The sequence below is a fragment of the Carassius auratus genome, chromosome 49 (assembly GCF_003368295.1).
Source record: "Carassius auratus strain Wakin chromosome 49, ASM336829v1, whole genome shotgun sequence".
NCBI classification, from domain to species: Eukaryota; Metazoa; Chordata; class Actinopteri; order Cypriniformes; family Cyprinidae; genus Carassius; species Carassius auratus.
Window position 1 is genome coordinate 13105927 of NC_039291.1, and position 23154 is coordinate 13129080.

General features: G+C 36.8%; 3 protein-coding genes across 4 annotated transcripts; all 3 read right to left on the reverse strand.

Moving 5' to 3' along the window:
- Positions 1-2379: 2379 nt before the first annotated feature.
- klhl40b (kelch-like family member 40b) lies at positions 2380-6743 on the reverse strand. The gene is made up of 6 exons (XM_026238159.1): positions 5436-6743; positions 4327-4487; positions 4071-4178; positions 3778-3963; positions 3495-3644; positions 2380-2876 (listed from the first exon to the last, which is right to left on the reverse strand). The coding sequence occupies exons 1-6, from the start codon at positions 6564-6566 to the stop codon at positions 2759-2761; spliced, it is 1854 nt and encodes a 617-aa protein (XP_026093944.1). The 5' UTR covers positions 6567-6743; the 3' UTR covers positions 2380-2758.
- A 668-nt stretch (positions 6744-7411) lies between these two features.
- On the reverse strand, positions 7412-13143 carry LOC113066294 (protein-cysteine N-palmitoyltransferase HHAT-like protein). Of its 2 annotated transcripts, none has more exons than XM_026238163.1 (12): positions 12871-12903; positions 12044-12164; positions 11230-11297; positions 11034-11147; positions 10738-10932; positions 9972-10181; positions 9686-9860; positions 9446-9590; positions 9326-9361; positions 9040-9241; positions 8700-8841; positions 7412-8390 (listed from the first exon to the last, which is right to left on the reverse strand). In XM_026238163.1, the coding sequence occupies exons 2-12, from the start codon at positions 12147-12149 to the stop codon at positions 8200-8202; spliced, it is 1584 nt and encodes a 527-aa protein (XP_026093948.1). In that variant the 5' UTR covers positions 12150-12164; positions 12871-12903; the 3' UTR covers positions 7412-8199. The 2 variants fall into 2 exon arrangements, with proteins under 2 accessions (XP_026093948.1, XP_026093947.1); XM_026238162.1 differs by having other exon boundaries at positions 8200-8390; positions 9686-9857; positions 12871-13143.
- A 110-nt stretch (positions 13144-13253) lies between these two features.
- Positions 13254-22790, reverse strand: LOC113066293 (glycine--tRNA ligase-like). Its single transcript, XM_026238161.1, has 17 exons — positions 22495-22790; positions 21940-22041; positions 20699-20801; positions 20378-20519; positions 20220-20308; positions 19393-19469; positions 18963-19108; positions 18699-18848; positions 18456-18618; positions 18213-18377; positions 18016-18123; positions 17745-17890; positions 14404-14489; positions 14218-14327; positions 14037-14130; positions 13760-13950; positions 13254-13666 (listed from the first exon to the last, which is right to left on the reverse strand). The coding sequence occupies exons 1-17, from the start codon at positions 22747-22749 to the stop codon at positions 13541-13543; spliced, it is 2253 nt and encodes a 750-aa protein (XP_026093946.1). The 5' UTR covers positions 22750-22790; the 3' UTR covers positions 13254-13540.
- Positions 22791-23154: the final 364 nt, after the last annotated feature.

A 23154-nucleotide genomic window follows, 5' to 3' on the forward strand; every position in this document is an offset into this window, starting at 1 on the left:
TGTAGTTCAAGAAAACATTCTAAAAACTCTTTGACTAGTAAAATGTAGTTACTATTATATATATTATCCTATATATATCTGCTAAATGCATTTATATATATGTCATACCCAGACAAATTATATACATAGGCTGTGAATAAATTGTGTGTTTCCTGTTAGTTTTTGTTAAATCAGTTTATTTGTTTACAGTCTTTATAGAGTCAATTAAATGTGAGGAGATGTGGAGATCAGCTCTCATGAAAGAACTTGCAAGATGGAAATGATCTTAAATGTGAGGATTGAGCTCTAAATCTTACTAATTAGCTCTAAATTGGATCTTGCATTTACTTTAGTCTTACATGTTTAATATCAGTCATGTTCCTGGGTTAAGAAAACCCAGCTTAATGCAGGTATTGGCAAGTGTATTTAAATGGTAGCCTATGTGTTTCTTTAATACGTTTTTGAAAGTCCTGGCAGGATGGTCAGTTAAAGGGATAGTTCACCAAAATGTAGATTCTGTTATTGTTTACACACCTGTTTATTTTAGATTCTGTTTATTTACTTAGTCAAAATAAAGAAAGATTTACTGGTGCTATTAATTATGGAATTATGGAATTAAAAAATGTCATAATTACCTTTTAAATTGTATTCAGTGACAGAAAAAATAAATGCAACTGCAAGATGTGCAATAACCTTTTCTTTTCTTTTCTTTTCTTTAATCATGTGGCAGAAATGGGCTTCCTTAATAGCAGAAAGCTCAAGCTGCTGCATGAGTAAATAATGACAGCATTTTAATTTTTGGCTAGAACATCCCTTTAAAGTTAAAATGTAGTTTTAGATGTTCTAGAATCGATTTAAAAAAATTATGCTGATTTAAACAATTAGAGTGAAATAACTGTCAATAATCTGCATTGTTCAGTATATATATCTCTGTAACTAAAAGTCAGTTTGGGATCATGACCAGCTCATTGTGGAGGCACTACAACAAACCTGCGTTAAGTATGAAATGCCATGATCATGAATGTGTAGATTGAAATTACGGTAGCGTGGTTAAAGTTAATGATAATCTGAGCAGAGACCATCACCAGGAGGACTTTAAAAATTACTTCTTTTTTTTTTTTGATAGAAATCCTGCAATAATGTTATGCCAGAGGACGATTGTTCGAGCCTTTTTATGGTTTTGCCTGGGACTGAACCGCGTTGTTGGTGTTCTTTACATGTTTTACATATTTCTCATTAATACACAACAGTGTCCTCAAAGCATTGCGGATGCTTGGTTTTTTTAAACCCGTGTTAACATATTTAAACATATTTAATCTCATTTTCTTTACGACATTTATTCAAATATTAAAAACATCCCCAGAAAGTTTTCCCCAGAAAGATGCACATATCACTAGCATTATGGTCTTATCACACTTTGAATTACCATCAAATTCCCTTTTCACTTGATTTTTTGTGCACTTTATTTGAATATTCGAATTGCGGTACAAGTTTTGGATAATACAAGTTTTGTTAAAAAAGAAACTGCTGAAGGTTTTCATTATGCCCATCTTTGATTTTATTTGATTTCTCTTTCTCTCTCTGTTAAACTAAAGTCTTAATATATTTTATTTGAAGTGAAATTGCACGGAGGGAAATACACCTCCATCTCTGAAGATATTGTAATAGGTAAAAGGCCATTGAAGATCTCAATGATTTGATTTAGTGCATCTGAAAGAACACAATTCTATTACACGTTGTTTACAGGTTACATCATTTTTATATTTTGCCTACTTCACTACTGTGTTTTCCTGGTTTGCTGCTTATTGAGAAAGATTTTGGATGTTTGTGGCCTTCGTATTTTTTAAATATTTAAGGTATCCTGGAAAGAAAGAAAGATTTATATTAAGAAAGATTTGTCTGCTATTTTAGTTTGTCCTGGTGTATGCTATCCTTTGTAATAAATAATAAGTGATAGCAAATGATGATTTGCACTTCAGAAATGGGTTTTTTCTTTTTGCCTGTTTAATTTTTAAAGAAACCACCCACCGTGCATTTATCTTGGAAAGACATTTTGAAACCAAATTCAATCATTTTTTCCACCTAAACTAGTACCAAACATGTAATACTCAAACTTACCCATGCTTTCGATGTATTAAACCAATCATGAGTATAACTGTTCCTAAGTTTTAATTCTATTCACTAGTATGTCTTGGTTAACTTTGTGTACATGCTGTTGGTAGTCACGCTGGTTCTGCCAACAGAATACTAAACAATGCAAAGACTAGAGTCTAGCGGTGCTATTAAAATGAGGCTGTCTTTTATGTCATTTATTGTATGGGGTAGTATTTATTGTCTGTAATAAAACTAAATAAAATGCTTATTTCAGTAGTGAACCAAATGCAACATCATACCAAGCAATTTTTGTGTTTGTTTTTATTTTACTTTGGGAGTTTTTCTCATTCAGAACACAACAGAAATGTCACATTAACAATAAAGCTTAAAAAAACGACATAACATGACACAAGAAGCTCTGTCCATGTTAAAACTGTTCAAAAACAAAATTTCCACACCCTTTTTCCAAATTTCTCTGCTTGTTCTCTGTTTCAAATGATAAAGCATGTTTGAATATTGAATATCAAATTGATCACTTAATGGAATGAGTTTGAGAACAGTTCTGTCCTCTAATATTTCATGCTTGTTTCACTTTGTCCCACCCTATAATAACTGATTTAATATCAGCACAGAGAGTTTGTACCTACTTTTTTTTCATTTTGGTACACTGAATCATTGGATCGCATTAGTCTCGCATTTTAGTGAGCCGAAGAGTGTTAAGACGAACTCCCAGAACCGTTGCACCAGATGCATATTGAATCTCTCTCAGTATGCCAATCCATTTCCTCTCACCCTCATCATACCTGTGAACAATCACAAAACTTTTTATTTGAACATTTCGATTGTTGTAATCATGTATATGTGGTCAGAATCACAATATGTCTATTTACTGATTTACTCACCCTCATGCCATCTGAAATATAGCATTTATTTATTTATTTATTTTGATCACCAAAGGATACTTTGTAGAGAATGGGTCTTCAAACATATGATAAAAACATCACAATGATCCACACAATGTCACTTCTGGCCAAAAAATCCATCTTACATCAAAAATCCACAGACATTTTTGTATACCTGTTTCAGACTGTTTTTGCTTGTTAAGGGTGCTTGATCTGTACATATTTCTCTTCTAATGAAGACCAGACTGAAATCTTAATATTATGACTAGAAGATCAGCTTTTGGGCTCTCATTCTGACGGCACCTATTCACTGCAGAGGATGATGTAAGTGATGTGATGCTAAATTTGTCTAAATTTGTCCAAATCTGTTCCAAAGAATAAACAAACTACATCTCGGATGGCCTGAGGGTAAGTAAATTTTCTGAAAATAAACATCTTTGGGTGAACTATCATAAGTGGATGCTGCCATTTGCATAGTTCAACTTAAAGGCTGATTGGTGTAGTGAATGGCCTTCTCACCTCCAGATGTCATTCATCTCCTGTGGCAAGAGATCATCGCTGTCCTCTTTGGGGAACATGGCAAATCCACCCACAGCATAGAGGACACCACCCACAGTGACCAGGCTAAGTGAACTACGTTCCTGGGGAAACTCGACAAACTCTGACCACCTAGAGGTTAGAGAGTGCTGTGGTTAAATATTTATTGCAAGCTAATTATGATGGGTTTGTCCCACAACTAGTCAATACCATAAACCTCAGATTATACTGCAGGTTGTTTAGCATTGTATGTGGACACACTTACTTGTTGGTTTTGATGTCATAGACTTCAGCGCTGCCGGTGAGGCCAGTGTCAGTCACACCAGCTACCACGTAGATCTTGTTTTTGTGAATTGTGACCCCAAAGAGTGAACGTGCAGAATTTAATGGAGCCAAATCCTTCCACTGATGCTTTTTAGTGTCGTATGCACACACTTTGTTCAAACACCCTCTAGAAAATAAGACAACTTTGTTTATAAATGTGGGATACAGAGTTCACCTTACTACTAGCTATAATATTAGATGTGTATTCCAACACAAAGTGTAGAATTAGCTTACTTGTTCTCTCCCTTTCCTCCAATTACATAGATCATTTCGTTATGAGATACTACTCCATGGCCATATACTGGGTAGGGAAGAGGATCTGACTCTGCCCATTTAAGATACCTTAAAAAAAAAAAAAAAGGATTATTTGCAGTAGCCTACACTGAAAAAAATGGTGTGGAAACATTTTTCTGTAGTCAACACCTAGATTTCACAAATAATAACAGAAGAAATAGCAAGTAATGCATGTGGAATCAGTAAACATACTCACTGTCTGTCATAAGCCATAACTGTGTCCAGAATGCATTCTCCTTCCTTCATTTCTTTCCCTCCAATAACAAAGATGAAGTTTTCTGCCTCTCCCATGCCAAATAGGAAGCGGGGGGAGGGGATGGGAGGCATGCCCATCCAGTCTGATGCTGCAGGGTCAAACTGTCAGATGTAATGGCAATATATCATCCACTGTGTTATACGGGACAGTCTACATGAGCATTTACTGATCATTCACAGACCTTGTGATATCAAAACGGGAGTTTTGTGCCTGTAGTAGTATTAGAAAACATTCCTGTAACGTTAGGGTATGGTTCCTGATTAAACCTGAGGAACCAATTACTAACATTCAAGAAACATTGCAAGGAGGGAGGTTTTCTGGTGCAGCTAAGAACTTATAGACAATGTTACTTTTAAGTTTTATTATTTTAGAACCATAAATTAACCTTCCTAGAATAGTCTGAGATGTTATTGTCTATATATTATATGAAGTTCAAACAGGTTAGAGAGGAACCTAATCATTCGGTTCCGTCAATCATCATTACGAGTCTAATAAGCAGCAGCCATTGCGCCATCCCAGCAACAATTCTTCCAACATCTACATTAGCATTTAACTACATTACCTTTTAAAAATACTTAAAATGAAGCATTACATTAAAAAATAAATAAAAAACTCTATGAATAATGGGAAAACAAATTGTAAAAATATGGATGACCCATTCCGAACAACACACATTTTTGCTCAATCAAAAAAGCTATCTAGAATAAGAACATCCCTTCCCCTAATTCCAATTACATACATTATAGAAACACTGTTAAAACCTAGCTAAGCATCTAGATGAGCCCGTCTAGTTTCATAGAATACCAATGATTCCATGGCGTTTTTACTTTCACTAATATCTAAATATATAGGTAAATATAGCTGGGAATAGACCAAAAAAAGTAAAAAAGATATCTTTACTAATGTTGTCTATGATTTATTTGGTTCTGTCAATCATCATTACGAGCCTAATAAGCAGCAGTCACTACATAAACTGCACAATGTGTAGAATTCATGAATCTGAGAAATAAATGAATGAAAGCAGTAAATGAAGGAAAGTAGTCCTTTACCTGCAAAAAGTATAAATAGATCTGTTCGTCTTTGCTCTGCTCGTCAAAAAAGAGTCCACCTGCCACAAATATCTGATTTTCTTTTGTGACCAGACTGCAGTGGTTTTTAGGAATTTGGTTGGAGATTGACGCCACATAACAATCATTTCCCGTTGGGTCATACGCCACTGATGCAGTGCTATTGATCAAGAAGATCAAGTCTCTCAGGAACATCCCGAACCGCAGATTGTCATTCAAGATTCCTGGAAGCAGCTCCCCCTGCTCTTCCTCCTCCTCTTCTTCTCCCTCCTTCTCTCCTTCCTCACCAACGCTCTTTTTGCTTTTGGTCTTCTTGACTTCAGGAAGCTTCCCAGCATGGGCGTCTTTGACCAGTTGCAGTTTCTTGGTGATCTCTGGGTTTGAGCTCAACCATTCATGTTTCTCCACGCTTTTGGTGAAGTATTCCTCAGGAACCAGACGTAATCTGACGCAATCCAGCAGACCTGGTAGTTCCTCCAATCTCTTCTCTTGGTCATGTCCAACCCACTTGAGCAAAGCTTCGAAAACGTCTTGCTCCGTTTCTACATTCAAAGAGTCCGATGCGATAATGGCTGCCAATTCACTTGGAGTCAGTTGCAGGAATTCTTCATCCCGGGCAATCAACTGGAAGCGTTCACACGCGAAGTTTCTCGCCGATATGGCCAGACGAGGACAATCCAGCATCAGGCCTAGTCGAAAAATTGCCAAACAGTTGCTCAAACTCAGTCTCTTTTGCAGGAAGGACACACACACAGTGAAAATCGAGGGGATCTGAAGCATGTTGGCCAGAGCGAAGATGTCTTGTACGTTTTGTTCTGTTACATTGATGTTCGAGGTGTAGAGGTACTTCAAGATCATCCCCATGACGCCAGGCTCCACATCCTCCAACACAATCTCCTTCTGTTTACTCTCCTCCACACCTGACTTAAAGAAACTTCTGAAGTACGAGCTGCAAGCGGCCAGGACCAGCCGGTGACAGGGAAACTCCTTGTCTTTGATCTTCAACACACAGTCAACCATCATATCGCTCTCTAGAAGATCGTATAGACCATCCTGCAGTAGGGTTTGCTGGTACATGCGCGGCTCCTCCATGGGATCGATGGGTAGAGCCATACTGATCGTGTTGTATCCCTGTCGGTCACAGTGAAGTCAATGGCTAGTCCAGTGGTCTCTCTGCCACACTCCTCTTACTGTCTGAAAAGAAGAGGAAGGGGCCGAATCAGTTCTGCATGGCTGTCGGGACTTCAGGCTTCATCAGCTGTCCCAATACTTCAACCAAACTCCAACTGGGGGCTATTTATAGATCCTTCACAAAGATGTGGAATCCATACTTGTACATGTGAAACACAACCCCCTGCCCTGTGCAACAGCTGACACACTTCCTCGTGCAAGACAGCAGTCGGAGGAAACGCTGGCCTTCTGGGTGAGATCACAGGCCACTACATGGTACCATTATAGGACTATGAATCACCCTCTTGATTTATTATTTTTATAGACTATATTATTAAAGAGGCATTTCATTACAGAGATTCTCATCTAGTAATAGCTTAAAATACTTAATTCCATACATTCTGAAAATGGCCCGAAGTTATACAAAACAAAACAGCAGTAAATTATGCATACTTACAAGCAACTAAGCCTAAAACAAACCCTAACCGTAACCCTGTAGTAAGTGCGTGTATTGTAGATAATTGATATTACTTAGTTCATCTTTATGTAATAACACTACAACAATATCACCTTTAAATAAACTCTTGTGTGCTAGTTCTTGTATTATAAGTTAAGCTTATATTTTAATATATTGGCTGAACTGCATTTTTCTAAGTTTGTTTATGCATTTGGAAAACGCTTTTATCCAAAGCAACTTACAGTGCATTCAGGTTAACCTTTTTTACCTATTTTTTAGCATAGCAAATTATATATATATAAAAAGTGACATCAAAATCTAGGGCCAACATCTGTTTTTCTGTTTTATTCCTAAAACAATATTAAGTTATTCAGTTATTGAAGTTATTATTAAGTCACTGATAATATCAATAGTTAATTCACGGTCACGGATTGCCTTAATTGTTGAACAAACAGAAGAAAGCTTATGCCAGTTCATATAAATATCCTAGACTGAAAATGTTTAATGACATCAAAGATCCTGAATGTTCTCAGTGACATTTATGCTTTTGTTAAGAGTCACGGTTTAATTTAAGCGACCGTGTTGTCATGCAGGATGAGTGTCCCAGATGATCGATCTCTGTCAGTTACAACTTTGCCATTTCCTTATTTGTAGAAATTTAAAACATAAAAACTAATAAAAAGACACATAGTCACTAATGAAGATGACTTTAATGCATATCACAAATTTGTAAAACAGTCTTTTTGATTGTTAGTTTAAGTTTTTAAGTACATGTTAGTAATATTTATTATGCATTATATTAGTAATCACTTGTGATGAACACTGAATATTTGTATTTCTTTTTAGTTAAAACTATGTAATAAAATTTGTAGTAATAAAATCCATCCTACAAATCACATAATGAAACTCCATAAACTTGTAAAACTGTCACTAATTTAAAAAGCAGCAAATGAGACTAAAGTCTTTAATGTTGAAAATAATCTGTAAAAACTTAAATATCTCTTTCAAATCTTTTCTTACAGTGCTGTCATTAAAACAATTTTCTCCATATTTTAAGATTATCATTTTCTGCAGAATTCACCAGAAGTAAACTGTTGAGGATTCATCTAAATGTAACCTCTACTCTGCCTTCTGCTTGTTTGGGTCCACAGGCTGGGGGTCTGTCCGGGCGGAGCTGGGATCTGTGGGAGGGGGTGGAGGGGGGATTGGGTCTGGATCATCAATCAAAGCCTGTCTTCTTTCCCTTTCTTTAATCAGCTGAATCAAGCAGTAGGTAACGAACATCACCGTGATGGTGGTGAAAGGGAAGCCTAACAAATAATATACAGTTTGATTTAAAGATAATGTACATTTGAAATAACAGGAAACAGACCAATCAATAAAAAACAAAAGCAAAAAACATTTATTTATTTTTTTACTTGCTCCAAAAGGGTTTTATTGAAAATGGCAAAAGATACAAATGAAAAAAAAAATCCATAAAATAAAAAGTAAATATAAATTGTAAAATAAAATAATAAAATATAAAGTAAAAATACAATATACAAATGAACTTCTTACAACATTACTATAAGTTATATTTGAAATGCATGTGAATTGCTCAAATACCACTAGTACTTCACCTTTCAGAAACAATCTCTTGGCAACCAAATTGGCAAATTCAAGACTGTTCAGGGCCAGGACATTGCAAAGGACAATTGTCCAGAAGTTGAAGGCATTGAACACAGCCCTGATCCTGCGTGACATAGATTCTGATATCGCCATCTGTGGGTGGATAGAAAAGATTTCTAGATTAGATCATTGCTTATATTACCAGCAATTTAACATTTAACCAATAGAAAGAGCTCTAGAGTACATTTTTAGCAGAAGTAATTTAACATCCAACCACTAGAGAGAGCACTGGAGCACCCATGTTACAGTACACGACTAGAAAATCAAGCAAATTAATACTGGTCATCTTACCTCGATAGAAATAAAAGGTTCCATGGTAAAGAACTTGGTGGTCCACAATTCAAAATTAAGGCCAAAGCAGTTTAAGAAAGCCCAGATGAAAACCACCCAGCTTGGTCCCAGCCAGAGGGCTGTGATGCCAAACGTGCACAGAGAGGCTATCAGCTCATCTAAAACATTGTCATGCTTCCCACCGAGATAGTTATAAACATAACTGTAAAGATGACAGCATGCTTTAGTAAAATACTGGAATACTTGAAACAGCATTGAGTAATAAAAAAAAAAAAGTGAGTCATACTTGCAGAGAAAGTCATTTATTCCTCGATCAAAGTGTCTGTAAAAAAAACAACAACAAAAAAACATGATTTTTTTTAGAATTATTAATGCTATTTAATTAATGACAAATTAGCTCACTCACGTCTCAGAGAACACATAAAGCATTGTAATGCATTTCGGTGGTTTGGGAGGGTCCAGGTGATCCAGTCTTGATACGGTGTTTATCACTCCGAACATCACCGCTGCTTTCACCCAGTCATACACCAGATTTAAATAAGCCAATCCAACTGCGTAGTAAAAGAAAAGAAAGACTGTTGTGGTCTTTTGGACACTGATGAACTATAAAGCATGTGAAAACAAGCACACACACATACTCACTCACCAAGGGCCCAGTCAGAGATGTGTTTAAGGAGCTTCATGTCACTAGGTATGGTCAGAATGTACATGAAGTGAAGGATGACTGCCACTATTATAATAACCCCCAGGTTTAGCAGGGCCTGAATGGAAATGTTCCACATCTCTCCATCCTTTCTTGTGAGGGATGGATTGTTGGCCTGCTGGGGTTGAAGGGGTCAAAGGCCAATGCAATAAAATCACATTCTAATTAATTCTTTGGAACATAACCAAACCATGATTTTTTTTTTCATTCGGTTCATTTAGTTACAGACCTGAGTGTAAAACTTGTCGAAGGTCATGATGGGTCCAAAGTAAAAGAAAGGAAGGTAGAAGTTGTACTTGAGTAGCTCCAGGATGCTGTAGTTTCCGTCTTTCCTCTCACAGTTCTCAAGAGCAAAACTCAAACAGCGCAGGATAGTGAACCCACAGCCGCTGTAGAACAGAAGAGGACGCAGCTCAAAACTGCCAGTCACAAACCCTGCCTGAAAAACAAGCCATCTCAAATGAACATAATCATAGACGTAGAAGTAAAATTTTGATAAGATTTTATTTTATTTGAACAATTATTATTATGATCATTTCATTTCTAATAATCATCATCATAATTTATGATTTACTTTATCAATACTTATTAATATGTCATTTCATTTTTTATAATAATAATAATAATAATAATAATAATTGTATTTTATAGTTTTATTTCACTTTTATTAATAATATGTATTATGTTATTGTCAGAATTTCATTTATTGTCATTTTAATAATAATAATGATTATATATTTGATAAATAAGGCATCTTATTAACATAATTTTTGATATAGAATGAATAAATAAAATACATTATTATTATTATAATTCATAAAAATAATGCTTGTTTTCATTTTATTTCAGTGTTGTATTTTCAAAATGATCATGATCGTCTTCATCACTTATTTTATTTTAAATTATATATATATATATATATATATATATATATATATATATATATATATATATATATATCATTGTTTTTTTTTTCCGGAAAATCTGTGATGTACCTGCCAGGAAATGAAGGGCTCCATTTTGAAAGTAGCCAGTGTAGTGAGTCCAGCTACAAAGCAGAGCCACCTGAGCTTGACCAGAGAGATGCTGTAGAGCAGCACACAGTGAGAGAGGATGAGCGTGACGTAGGCCCAGCCCATACTGGTGAAAACCGCCAGCAGACCATACACCATGAACACCAGAGATCTGAGCTGTGGGATGAGAGAAGATGAGACAATGAACATCTCAGGAAGACTTTATGGAGTCACGTCTATTCATATAACATAGATTTGTTTGGACTTTCAAGAGGCACCTGTGGAGCCAGCAAGGTGCAGATCTTGGCAAAGATCACATGACCTGAGAGTGCAAAGATGATATGTTCTCGAAACGTAGAGAACCACATCATCCACTCAACATCAGCTGTGTCCTACAGTGTGACATGGATAAATCAGAATCAATTACTACAATTTTATATAGACCCATAATGTGAAATAAAAACAAAATCTCACCATTTTTCTACCGGAGTAATGCCATCCTGACTGAACGCTGGTCTTGAAGGTTTTTCTGTTGGAATTTGCTGGATATAGATAATCATGAGACAATTAATGCCCTATTCATTTCTAAATATTCAAATATGAATTTAAAGCAGGGTTTCCCAAACTGGGGTTCATGAGGAAATGAGTTGATTGAAAACGAATAATTAAATCATAAAAATGTAAAACCAAAATAAAGCATTTACTAAAAATACATTAAAAAAAGATTCAATATTTGATTTGTTTACCTGCATGTCATGTAACTAATATTCGAAAACAGAGACCTGTGAACATTCCAACGTGTTGTTAAATTATTTAAACTTAAACTCTCAGAGGATCTTTCAAGTAAATATGTTAATTAATAGATATGCATAATATATGGGGGGAAAAATATATATACAAAAAAAAACCTGTATATTCAATGCAAATTTGGCAGCATTTGTCACAAACCCATAATAATAATAATACCTCTTTCTCTTCTCTGCCACTCTGTTTTAGTCTCTCATTCTTTGGTATATAAATACTGACATACGATCCCTGCTGCGTACTTTGCATAGCTTTCTGAGGTTAGCGGATCACTTCGCTGTCTTTTTCCTCATGCAATATACAGTAGTACTATTCTTGTGCTCTAATGGCCATGTCTGTGTTTATGAGTGAGAAAAAGATCCCAAGTGCATGTTACAGTAAAATGGCAAGAGCCACACAGAAACCACTCCACAATCTTTATTTGTAGTGTGACATCATTTTAGGGTCACATCAGCACAGTGTGCATGTGGTCATTTATACTTACAGCTGGATACATCAAATATCCATCTGGCAGCCCAGAGCATTGCCATACACAGCACCACATTATAAAAGTAGAGCTCGTACCTCGGAAGAGCTGCTTTGACCCCCATTGTGTGCAGGACAACCTAAGAGTATTTGCACATGTAAAAACAAATCTGGTGTCAAATTCGGTCATTGCAATATTTCCCAATCAAGACAGCCAATGAGCGATTAGGATCCTGCTAAAAATACAACTTGTTAATTGGTAAACTACTATGGGATGAAAGCATTATTGTAGTGTTACTGTAGCTCAACTTGTAGAACATGACGCGAGCAACAAGGTCATAGGTTCACTTCCCAAGGAGCAAATTAACTGACAAGATGTATTCTGTGAACATATCTTTAGATAAAGTTAAATTGATCAACAAAAAAGAAAATAAAAAATGAATAAAACTGAAACCAATTTGATCTTTGTGAGCAGGGCAGAAGTTTCCAGTGATCTGAATTGTGTGAGCAGGAAGCATCTACACTATCTGAGCTCTTGCTATTTTTAGCTGGGCTATTTTCTGCTCTCATTGTATTGACTGAAGCATCACACTGAAATCTCATTTTTACATTACAGCCAAATCTTTTTATCTTTTTTAACCACCTTCTCAGCTAATTTGAGGGTATGACATCAAACACCATCCTAGTCTGCTTCATTGTGACGTTTGTTACTGTGAGAGGAACCATGCAGGTAAGTTAGAGGCTTATTAGTTCAACTCTTTTCTCTGATATTTGACATAAATGTTAGCAGGTCATGCGCTGGACAGAGGTGCCAAGCAGATTTTTAGAAACACCTGTTGTACTAACCTTGAGCACAGCAATGCCACCGTAACCCAAATACTGAGAAATCCACCTGAACTTAAATTGATCGCAATAATGTGAAGAAAAGACCAGCTAAATAATAATATAATGCATCCCGTTTCTACAAAGTGTCGGTTGGGTGCACAAACTGCCTGTCGGGCAGTTGCGGACAGTTAAAGGTGAATGAGAGATGTATTTATATTCATCTGAAGCTGCCCATAGGGGGCGGATCCATTGTGCCATGTTGTATCAATAGAAACAGACTTGGACCGCCATCGTTTGCATATTCTGAATGTCCTACATAAAAACTAGCAGATGTAACATCCAAAATACTCAGTGCATGTTTCACTGAACACACACTTGATCAAACAAATTGACTGAACACATCGTTGTAGGTCCAGAAAGTGCTGGTTTGATTTATTTGACCATACATGTGATTCATGCCTTCCTTTTACAGGTACAGTAACCTAATCACAGTCATCTTTAGGTCCTTACACAAGCTTTCTTGAGTTTTAAAGGAATACTTGATTATAGTGGTTCCAGTTGTGTGAACATCTGGTGCACATTAATCGGTTGTATATTATATTTGCCATACATTTGATCCTATGAATGCAAAAGTAAAAATGTCTGTGACTGCCTCCAGCGAAAAAGCAGATTATATTGATGTATAGACAGTCTACTCTTCCACCGCTTCCTTTTTGCTGGTCTCCTGGCCTTCAAAGATTGGGTACTTGCTTTCCACCTCTGTCCATGTGATGGCACCATTGGCCAGGTCACGAACCATTTCGGGCAATTCGCTAACCTGTAAATAAACATATGTAACTAAGTAAAACAGTCAACACGCGCTGCCTCAGTGAATGAAATGCAGACACATAAACGTGACCGACTGCTTTACCTCAGCCCTGATCTGCCTCATGGAGTCACGGTCTCTCAGAGTGGCAGTGTGGGGCGTCTTATTAACCGTGTCAAAATCGATGGTGATGCCGAATGCCACGCCAATCTCATCTGTTCTGGCATAGCGTCTGCCAATAGATCCTGAAGAATCATCCACCTTGTGGGAGACGCCATTCCTGGTCAGGGCTTCAGCTGTAGAGTGAAGCAAAACATTGTTTATTACAGAATTAGCATTTAGATACGCTTTTGTAAATGGGAGTAGAGATGTTATTACGCACATAATTCTCGAACAAACGGCATAAATTCCTGATTTTGGCTCAATGGAAGGACGGAGCATTTGTATGGTGCAACAGTGGCAGGGAAGCTGAAATACTGAAGAGACAGTTGCAAAGTTCATATGTAAAGCAAGACAAACATATGCAATTATTAATTATGGAATATTAAAGCTACTGCATTTACCGTCCTTTGCTCATCCCCCTCCCTGATACGGAATGTGTGCTCAAAGATGGAGTACATGATTCTCCCGATGCCGAAGGAGGGTTCGATCACATTAGGAACAACCTCCTCAACTGTGGAGCAAGAGAACTCAGTTATAATCTGACATATTCTTGTGCTGACATTATTGAAGTAGCTTCTGCCTCTTACCGTGCAGGGTCTTCTGGAACCTCTTGATGTTAACCATGTCCTTGGTGAGTTTGAAAGTCTTGCCCTCAGTCTCAATGGTGAACTCACTGAAATGACAGAAGAAACCACTGAATAAACAGAATAACATCGGTGAGCACTACAGACTATTTTAGTTCTGACTATTGTCTAACCCTATGACATTGCTGCTTGAATAGATCCTTCTGCAAAATATTAAAGGGGGGGTGAAATGCTATTTCATGCATACTGAGTTTTTTACACTGTTAAAGAGTTGGATTCCCATGCTAAACATGGACAAAGTTTCAAAAATTAAGTTGTACATTTGAAGGAGTATTTTGGGAACAAAGTTTCTGAAAGTTTTTTTTCAAGTATGGCTCTGTGTGACGTTAGATGGAGCGGAATTTCCTTATATGGGTCCTAAGGCACTTCTGCCGGAAGAGCGCGCGCTCCTGTATAGCGAGGCTGAGCAGCACAGACATTTCACTGATCAGAGCGAGAGCGTCGCGAAAAGTCACAAAAGAAATGTGTTTTTGGTTGCCAGGGCAAGACAACCCTGCACAGATTAAAAAAACAGCATTAAGGGACCAGTGGATGGAGTTTATTTTTACAGAGCATCAACGGAGTTGTGCAAGTGTTTTTGTTTGTTCCCTGCATTTCGAAGATGCTTGTTTTACAAACAAGGCCCAGTTTGACGCCGGATTTGAGTATCGTTGATTTCTTAAGGATGATGCAATCCCAACGAAAAAGGGTCACGATCGTGTGTTGGAACCGCAGGCGGTGAGTAAGACTGCTTAAAATATCTCTGCCTCCTTGTTAGTGCGTCCCCTCCCATGCCGGAGACCCGGGTTCGAGCCCCGCTCAGAGCGAGTCGTTGCTGCTGCTGCTCTCTTTCAGTTTCAGCCTCGGGATCTGATTCTGGATCATAAATAAACGGCTGAATCTGACTGTAAGCCATGGTTTGTTTTGGATGATGGATTTTCCCTCACGGTAATGTCACAGCTTCCAATGCTTTCAACGCAAAAGCCTACTGGTGCTCGTGATTCTTTAGCTCCGCCCACACGTCACGCCTCCAGCCGGTAGTGTTTTTCCGGGAAAAATCGGTACAGACTATCTTTCTCTTATAAATATAATAAAACTAAAGACTTTTTGGAGTTATGAAGGATGCAGTACTACTCTATAGGTACTCAAGATTAACAGGATATTGAGTGAAAACGAGCATTTCACCCCCCCTTTAAGCAAATGTTTTTAACTTTTATAAAAAGATATCAATATATTAAAATGATCTCTGAGGGATCGTGTAACACTGAAGACTGGAGCAATGATGCTGAATTAGGGATGTTCATTTCGATTATTTTTCCAAATTGACAACCGATGCTTGTTAATCGATTATTAACCATTAACCGACAAGATAATTTGAAATTAAAATTGAATTAAATTAGAAAGTGTCTGTGACCCGTTAAACATACTAACATTTGTTTCCCAGGGATTAATTTTACATGTGCAAAAAGCAGCACACAACAGAACATGAGGATTCACATCGTCTTCATATAACATCACGCACCTGCAGCATTTCTGCGAGCGGAGAAAAACTGAATAAAGCTAAGCTATATATATAAATAGGCCTATACAAGAAATATATTTTTACTTGGATTATAAATTACAAAAATGAACAAAAATCACAGTGCTTCGGTTTATTTTTGTCCTGCCGAAAGGAAACAGACATAATAAAATACAGTCAGTCAAACATAGGTGGGGGAAAAAAAAACACACTGCTCAGTTTAAAGATGTAATAAAATCTGTGCTGTTAAGTGTTCGTACCACCATGATGTTAAGCAAAACATTTTGTTTTACCTGGATATTGTATCGCGAGTGAAGTAGGCTATAATAAATAATAATTTAGCATTCAAATACATCACGAATACAGGAACATTAGATTTTGTGTCAAATGAGAGAACATTGTTTCAGTTTTGTTTTAGCCTAAATTAATTTGTTTTGGCTTGTGGTTTATAGCTTCTTATATTTTAAATTCTTGTTCTTTTCTAAATACTATGAAGTGAAAAGATTTGTTGTGGAGTGAGGTGAACTAAAATGGCCTAGCTATGTTTAAGGCGTTTATTGTAATGTTTGTAAACATTTTGTGTCGGCATTAGACCCATTTCTGATTAAAAAAAATAAATAAAAAATTCTACGCAACTAATGTATTTTTTTCCTCACTCTAAAAAACACGCGTTTATATGCGTAGCGTTAACCATGCAGCAAAACTTTTCAAATATTTTGATAAATTACTGAAAACAAATAAATAAATGACTTTTAAACCATTTGACTGATTGTATAAATCAGTAGGGATGCATGATCATGATTTTTCATTGCTGATTCCGATACCAATTATTTTACAAGCAAACTGGCCGATTTGGATACCTAAAAAAAGTTCTTTACCATTGAGACTAAATAAAAGTATGCTGTATAAATACATTATTCCAAAATGTTAAAAACAATTCATGTTGGTGCGAATAAAACAAAGATGCAAAATGTTTCATTCATCCAATTAAAAATTAAAAATAGGGTAATGGTTCACATCAATGGTCTCAAGTAAAAAAAATATAGATGTGAATCATTAGCCTCAATTTTTTTAATTGGATGAATGAAACTTTTTTTTTCCACTGTGCTACAGCAGGTGATTTTAAAATCAAATTAAGTCAATGTAATTTTAAGGTAAAATAAAAATGATCATCCTATACAGAACTGACGTTTACTTCTGTCTTTTCAAATGTGTATGCAAGTTCTACTTTACAAAAAAAAAAACATTTCAGTTTTGTCACAGTTTAATCCATTTCATTTCTCATCCAATAGTACGCTGGTGCAGCTTCATTGAGAGCAGGAAAGGGACTCTTATTTTGTGCAGTCGGCTGATCGCTTCCTGCTATCTGTGCCTCAGACATGTAGCTCTGCACTTGCAGTGCTGAATGGCTTCCAGTGTCCTGCGCACAGATTTCAAAACACTTCCATGCAAATGACATGATAGCGAATGATTACAATGTAGTCTGTGCACGCGAGCGCACTTCCGGGAAAATTGGCCAAAAACCGATCGCATATTTTAAGCAAAAACCGGCCGGTTCCAATTTATGGCTGGTCAACCGGTGCATACCTATAAACAGTCAAAATTCTTAATGCTTATGGTTAACCAGTTAAAATGAACATCACTATGCTGACCGGCTGTTTTCACTGTCCTTACCCCAAACCTCAAACTTCTAAACGATAGTGTTTCTGAATATATTGTGAATCTTCATATTTGGGGGTCATTGGAATTAAAAATATAAAATGCTCTCATCATCGATGATACTCACCCATTCTCGTTAAGGAGTTTCTCTTGATCTGTGATGAAGCATTCATCACAGATGGCCAGGTATTCCATGGCGAACTTGGCATCCTTCTTGTATGCTTTGCCAATGGCTCCCTTGTTTGGCTCGAACTGGACAACATTTACAACTTTGTGTGAATTAGTTAAGGAAGGTAACTGAGGACAAACAGAACCAACCCTCTAATGAGGGAATTCAGATCCCACTCAAAAGCTTTGATTATTGTAGTTATTAAGATCTGCAGGAAGTTGAAGGATATGGGTTCCTTTAAAGGTTTCTCAGCAACCAGAGGGACTTTGGTGGCCCGTGCATGGCACAAAAGATCATAACATGAGCGATCAGCACACCCCACGATCTCAATCCACCCCTAACAAAAGGATGTAGATACACACAAATAAATAGCAATTTTATCAAGCAGGTAAAGTCTGAAAGTCCTCAAGCAAAAACTAAACATACATAAGAGGTTTTGGTCTCAGCGTCCCAGCAGTCACAGGCGTAGTGGGCCATCTCATTGTCCATGTGCTGACGGAAACGAAGCTTGTCTTTCGCCACACCCACTTTGGTCAGATAAAGGTAGATCCTTCCAATGAAGTAGCCCAAGACGGAGTTGTTGATGATGCCCTACACAAAACAAAAGTTTGTTACTATAACCAAAGTGTTAATTATAATCAATAAATCATGAATGAGATCTTCACTGACCTGCTCCACTGCATCACCCAGCTTCATTATCTGGGCAGACTGCCCACTAGTCTGTGCTTTGGACGAGTAAAGCATGATCTCCAGATCAGCAACATTGGAGAACTTGGAATGAACCTTCTCATTCGGATCTACAAAGTGCTCGATCTCAGCCATTGTAAACTCTCTATGGAAAGAAATGTTCACTTCAGTACCGTGGAAACCATTGTATATATGACACCCAAATAACCAAATCATATTCCGCACCTGACACGAATCAAGCCGGAGCGAGGAGAGATTTCGTTCCTGAAGGAGTTTCCGATCTGGGCAGCAGCAAATGGCAGCTTTCCCTGGTTGAACTCCAAAAGACGTTTGAAGTTGAGGAAGATTCCCTGAGCAGTTTCTGGCCTCAAATAACTATGGAAATAATGTAGCCCCAAGTCTAATGCATCCGTTTTCAAATGATAGCATGTAGTCTGCTGGTCTCCAGATTACATTTACATTTGGTGATTTAGCAGATGCTTTACTTACCCTTGCATGTTGCCCCCAGGCCCAATGGAGGTCTGGAACATCAGGTTGAATGAGATGGGAGGTGTGAGGTCATTTCCTGTACTGGGAGACTTGACATTGTATTGCACAAAGAAATCTGCCAACTCCTGCTGAGTGTAGTTATCCATCTGAAAAAGAAAAAAAAAGCATATTCCTTTTACTAATCAGTAATTTTACTAAACAGTAAATGCCCATTCCCACCAAGAACTAGAACTAGAATTATTTTAGTGTCCAGATCAATGAACGTGGACTTCACTATCCGCATAGAATTACAATGAATATAAAAACATTTCGTTTTATGGATATCGTTCTTGGTGTGTATGGTCCTTACAGCATTAATAACTCCTTTTGCACATCAAGTTTAGTTTATAACAGCTAGTTATAAATGTAACATTTCATCAGTGAGCCATACCTGAGTGATGACACCCTCCATCTCAGTTTTCTTTTCCGCAGTACATTTTTTGTCACTCATTAATTTCTGAAGATGAGCTAAATAAACAAATGACATTGAAAACATTTTTATTAGTAGTAGTATTTTTTATTTCATTGAATTTTAATAATGAAAATATAAAAAGTACATTTTACATATAAAATATAAGAAAAAGAAGTACTACGAGTACTATATATTGGTTATATACTGCTTATACTGTATTAAAATTTAATTCAATTAAAATCCATTAAAATTTCTTCTTGAGCTTATAGATTTTATTTAAACCACCCTGAACTGGATGATATTTGAAGGAAGGGTATTTATTGGATTTTTTTTTAAAGCCTCCAAGTGCAAGATGAGAATATTTTCAGTCAGTTTAAAAACAAAAAAGTAGAATTAGTTATTATTTATTTTTATTGCTATGTCAGCATCTAAGGCTATCTTCATGGCAAAAACTGACTTGCATTAGTTACAAGAGTTAGATGAACATAAAATAAATTCCAAGCAAACAGAAAAATACAGTCATTAAAACGTTCAAAATGAGAAAGGGAAAAGGGCAATTTGGCAACTTTAAGGAGTCCAGATTCAGGTTAAATAAATCACTTATTCATTTCAATCAGGTTGGTGGTCTACAAATCACGGAGGCTGGTTGGAGGCCTAATAAAGCCTCTGTGATTCTTACAGATCCCATTGTTTTCTTTTCCTCCTGAACATCTAAAGCATCCGTGGAGTCAGAGGACGGGGAGGTCTCAAAGCAGTCAGATACAGCATTACTGGAGCTGCTGTTATTATGAGATACAATGACAAACCTTTAAGGAGGTGGTCAGCCCGGAAACACTCTCCGTTCTTGACATCCTTGACCATGTAGTCGGCAAACTTATCGACATGCCCTGATGTCCTGAAACACAGCAAAAGCACTGAGTGAGAGTTTCAGAGATTATTAGAGAACAGCCAGATGAATGCTCACTTGAGAACAGGTTCTGGTGTAAGCATGGTGCAGTCAATCTCCAGAATCTGCTCCTCCTGGATGAAGTGCTGCCTCCAGACCTGGAGAATGTTGTTCTTCAGAGCACAGCCGACGGGCCCAAAGTCGTACAGCCCACTCACACCTTTCACACACACAAACAGAAGCAAACTATTAGCTGACAATAACAAGCGATCTTAACTACTTTCACTAGTAATTCCTCAATGCAATTTTGTGAAAATTACCCTTTCAAAGTCTGAATAAAGGTAAAGCAAAGCTATTCAAATATTTATATGAGGAAAAACTAAAACTTAAAACACACACCGCCATAGATAGCAAATGCCTGATCATAAAAGAAACGTCTTTTTAGAGTGTCTTCCATCTTGGTTCGGTCCACAATGTCATCTTTGGGCTGTAAGGATAGCTCCTACAAAATAAAAAAAAGGGGGCCGGATTACTAATGCACACTGTATACACCATCGTACTCTTTTTAATTTTTTTTGAAGAAAATCAGAGTATAATTCATTTGCTTCTTAAGATTTTATTAACTATAAAACTTGTGCAGTCTTGCGATTTCAAATGGGAAACTTTGTCAGTCAGTTAACAAGCAATATTTCCCTAACAGGGATGTGTAAACATCTCTGTAAATTGTTCTGTAAATTTGCAATAAACAAATGCACTATGTTTGATAAGTAGTCTACATAACATTCTCAACACAACCTAAGAGACAGTCAAAAAGTGCGTATTCAAAAATAATAATTCCAAATGGTACCATGTGTGTCTGGAGGATTTTTTCAATCAAAGTTTATACTTTTTAAGTCCTGCACAAAACCAACGAGGTAGGGCAATGTCTATGGTGACATATTAAACCGTAAAATGGCTGTAAAATGCATGATTTACAATTACAGGTTTTCACAAAAAAAAAAAAAAAAGGTTTTATAAATGATAAAACTTCACATTTTAGCCTTAAAACAAGTTTGGAGAAAAGGAATGAGTCAACATAAGTAATGACATTCATTTAAACTCTTATTGTCATTAGTTAAATAACATAAATACAAATTAGTGTCTTAATTGTTTAGATTAGTCCTGGCATCCTCTACAAAAGACAGAATAAAATATGAATAATTTTTTTTTTTTTCAAAAATGTTTTTTCTCCATTTTTTCTTATACACCAACCAAACTAAATGATAAAATAAACAAATAAATAAAAATAAAACGTTTATTCTGTTTATATACTCTATATAAATATATTCATACAATAAATGTCATATATATTGTTTCTATATGATCCACAACTTTAAAGATTGATTTTCATTTTGCCTGATTGTCAAAGTTTGTAATGTTGTGATTTCTCTCTTAGCAGATTGAAGCTTTAACAAAAACTAAAAACCCCTAGAAGGAATACAAACGGAAATACTCCAACACTGCTGGAAACGGTGGGCTCTGTTGCATTCTATGGTTGTTCATTAAACTGAGATAATAGAAAGTATTTAACATATAAAAGACACACCTCGTCTAGAAAGGCATCTCCACGTAATCTTAAGGGACATCCTAAGATTTCTCACCTTGGCCTCCAGGATTCTCTTGCGAGCTTTCAGTTCGGCCACGGCCTTATTGACATCTACTTCAGGAGCGTTTTCTGCCTTCAGATTGCGCACAAGATCACCCTATGAGGAAAATAAATAAACAGAAAACGCAACGTTAATTACTAAGCCTGCTATACATTAGAATAAGAATGCATCCATCAACCTCTTCAAGTTTCGTATTAACTGTGTGATTTCCTCCACCCTCAGTCCCTCCATTGGTTTCTGTGCTGTATATCAGAACTGCTCATAACAGACGTGGCACTGACAGACTGAAACATCCAGCAGTATAAACCCAAAATAAAGCCACCATCTTTTCATATTTCCTAAAACCATCACTTAAATTTTTTTTTAATAATAAAAATTACAAAAGAACCATTTTGCATACTTTAAAGGGACTCATTTGATTCCTTAATCATGACTCTACCTCGAATAAAAAGCAAATAACATTAGGTGTTTAATGCAATGTGCAACTAATGTGAATTAATAACGCAGCACATTACATACGCTTGTTATTGTCTTTCATAATCGTGTTACCTGCTCCTTCACTGCCAGCCTCAAAGGAGCCAGAACCTCTTCAATACTGCTGTCCATATTCTGTCCTCCCGTCATCTCCAGCCACGCGCTTCTTTTCCTCTTCTTCCACAAACAAGCCGACAGCGAGAGCGCTCTGATCGGAGGGGAAGCACACAGGTGAATGAGACCGGATCCGACCCTCGGAACCGCGCGGACGGTGACGATCTGTGTACCGGTCCTGAGGAGTGCTGATGTTGCGCCCCGCAGAGACAGCATGGACCGAGAGGAGGAGCAACCACACAGCGGAACTGAATGATGAAATCCCCAGGAATGAGTAAGTGTCGACGGGGATTCAGTTCAGTACTTTCGCCATTTTTTTTTTTTTTTTTTTAAACTGCATATTCGTCATAATGTATCTGTTTACCACGATTGTCATTACTAGATATAGATATAGTCGAAATTAAAGGTACAAAATAATAATAAAAGAACGAAGAAAAATAAATATTGTGCTTAGTGATATTAATAGTTGGATGTGCCAGAACTTTCTTCAGTTAAACAAGGAAAAACTGAAGTCATTGCATTTGGAAACAAAGATGAAGTTTTCAAGATGAATGCATACCTTGACTCTAGGGGTCAAACAACTAAAAATCAAGTCAGGAATCTTGGTGTGATTCTGGAGAC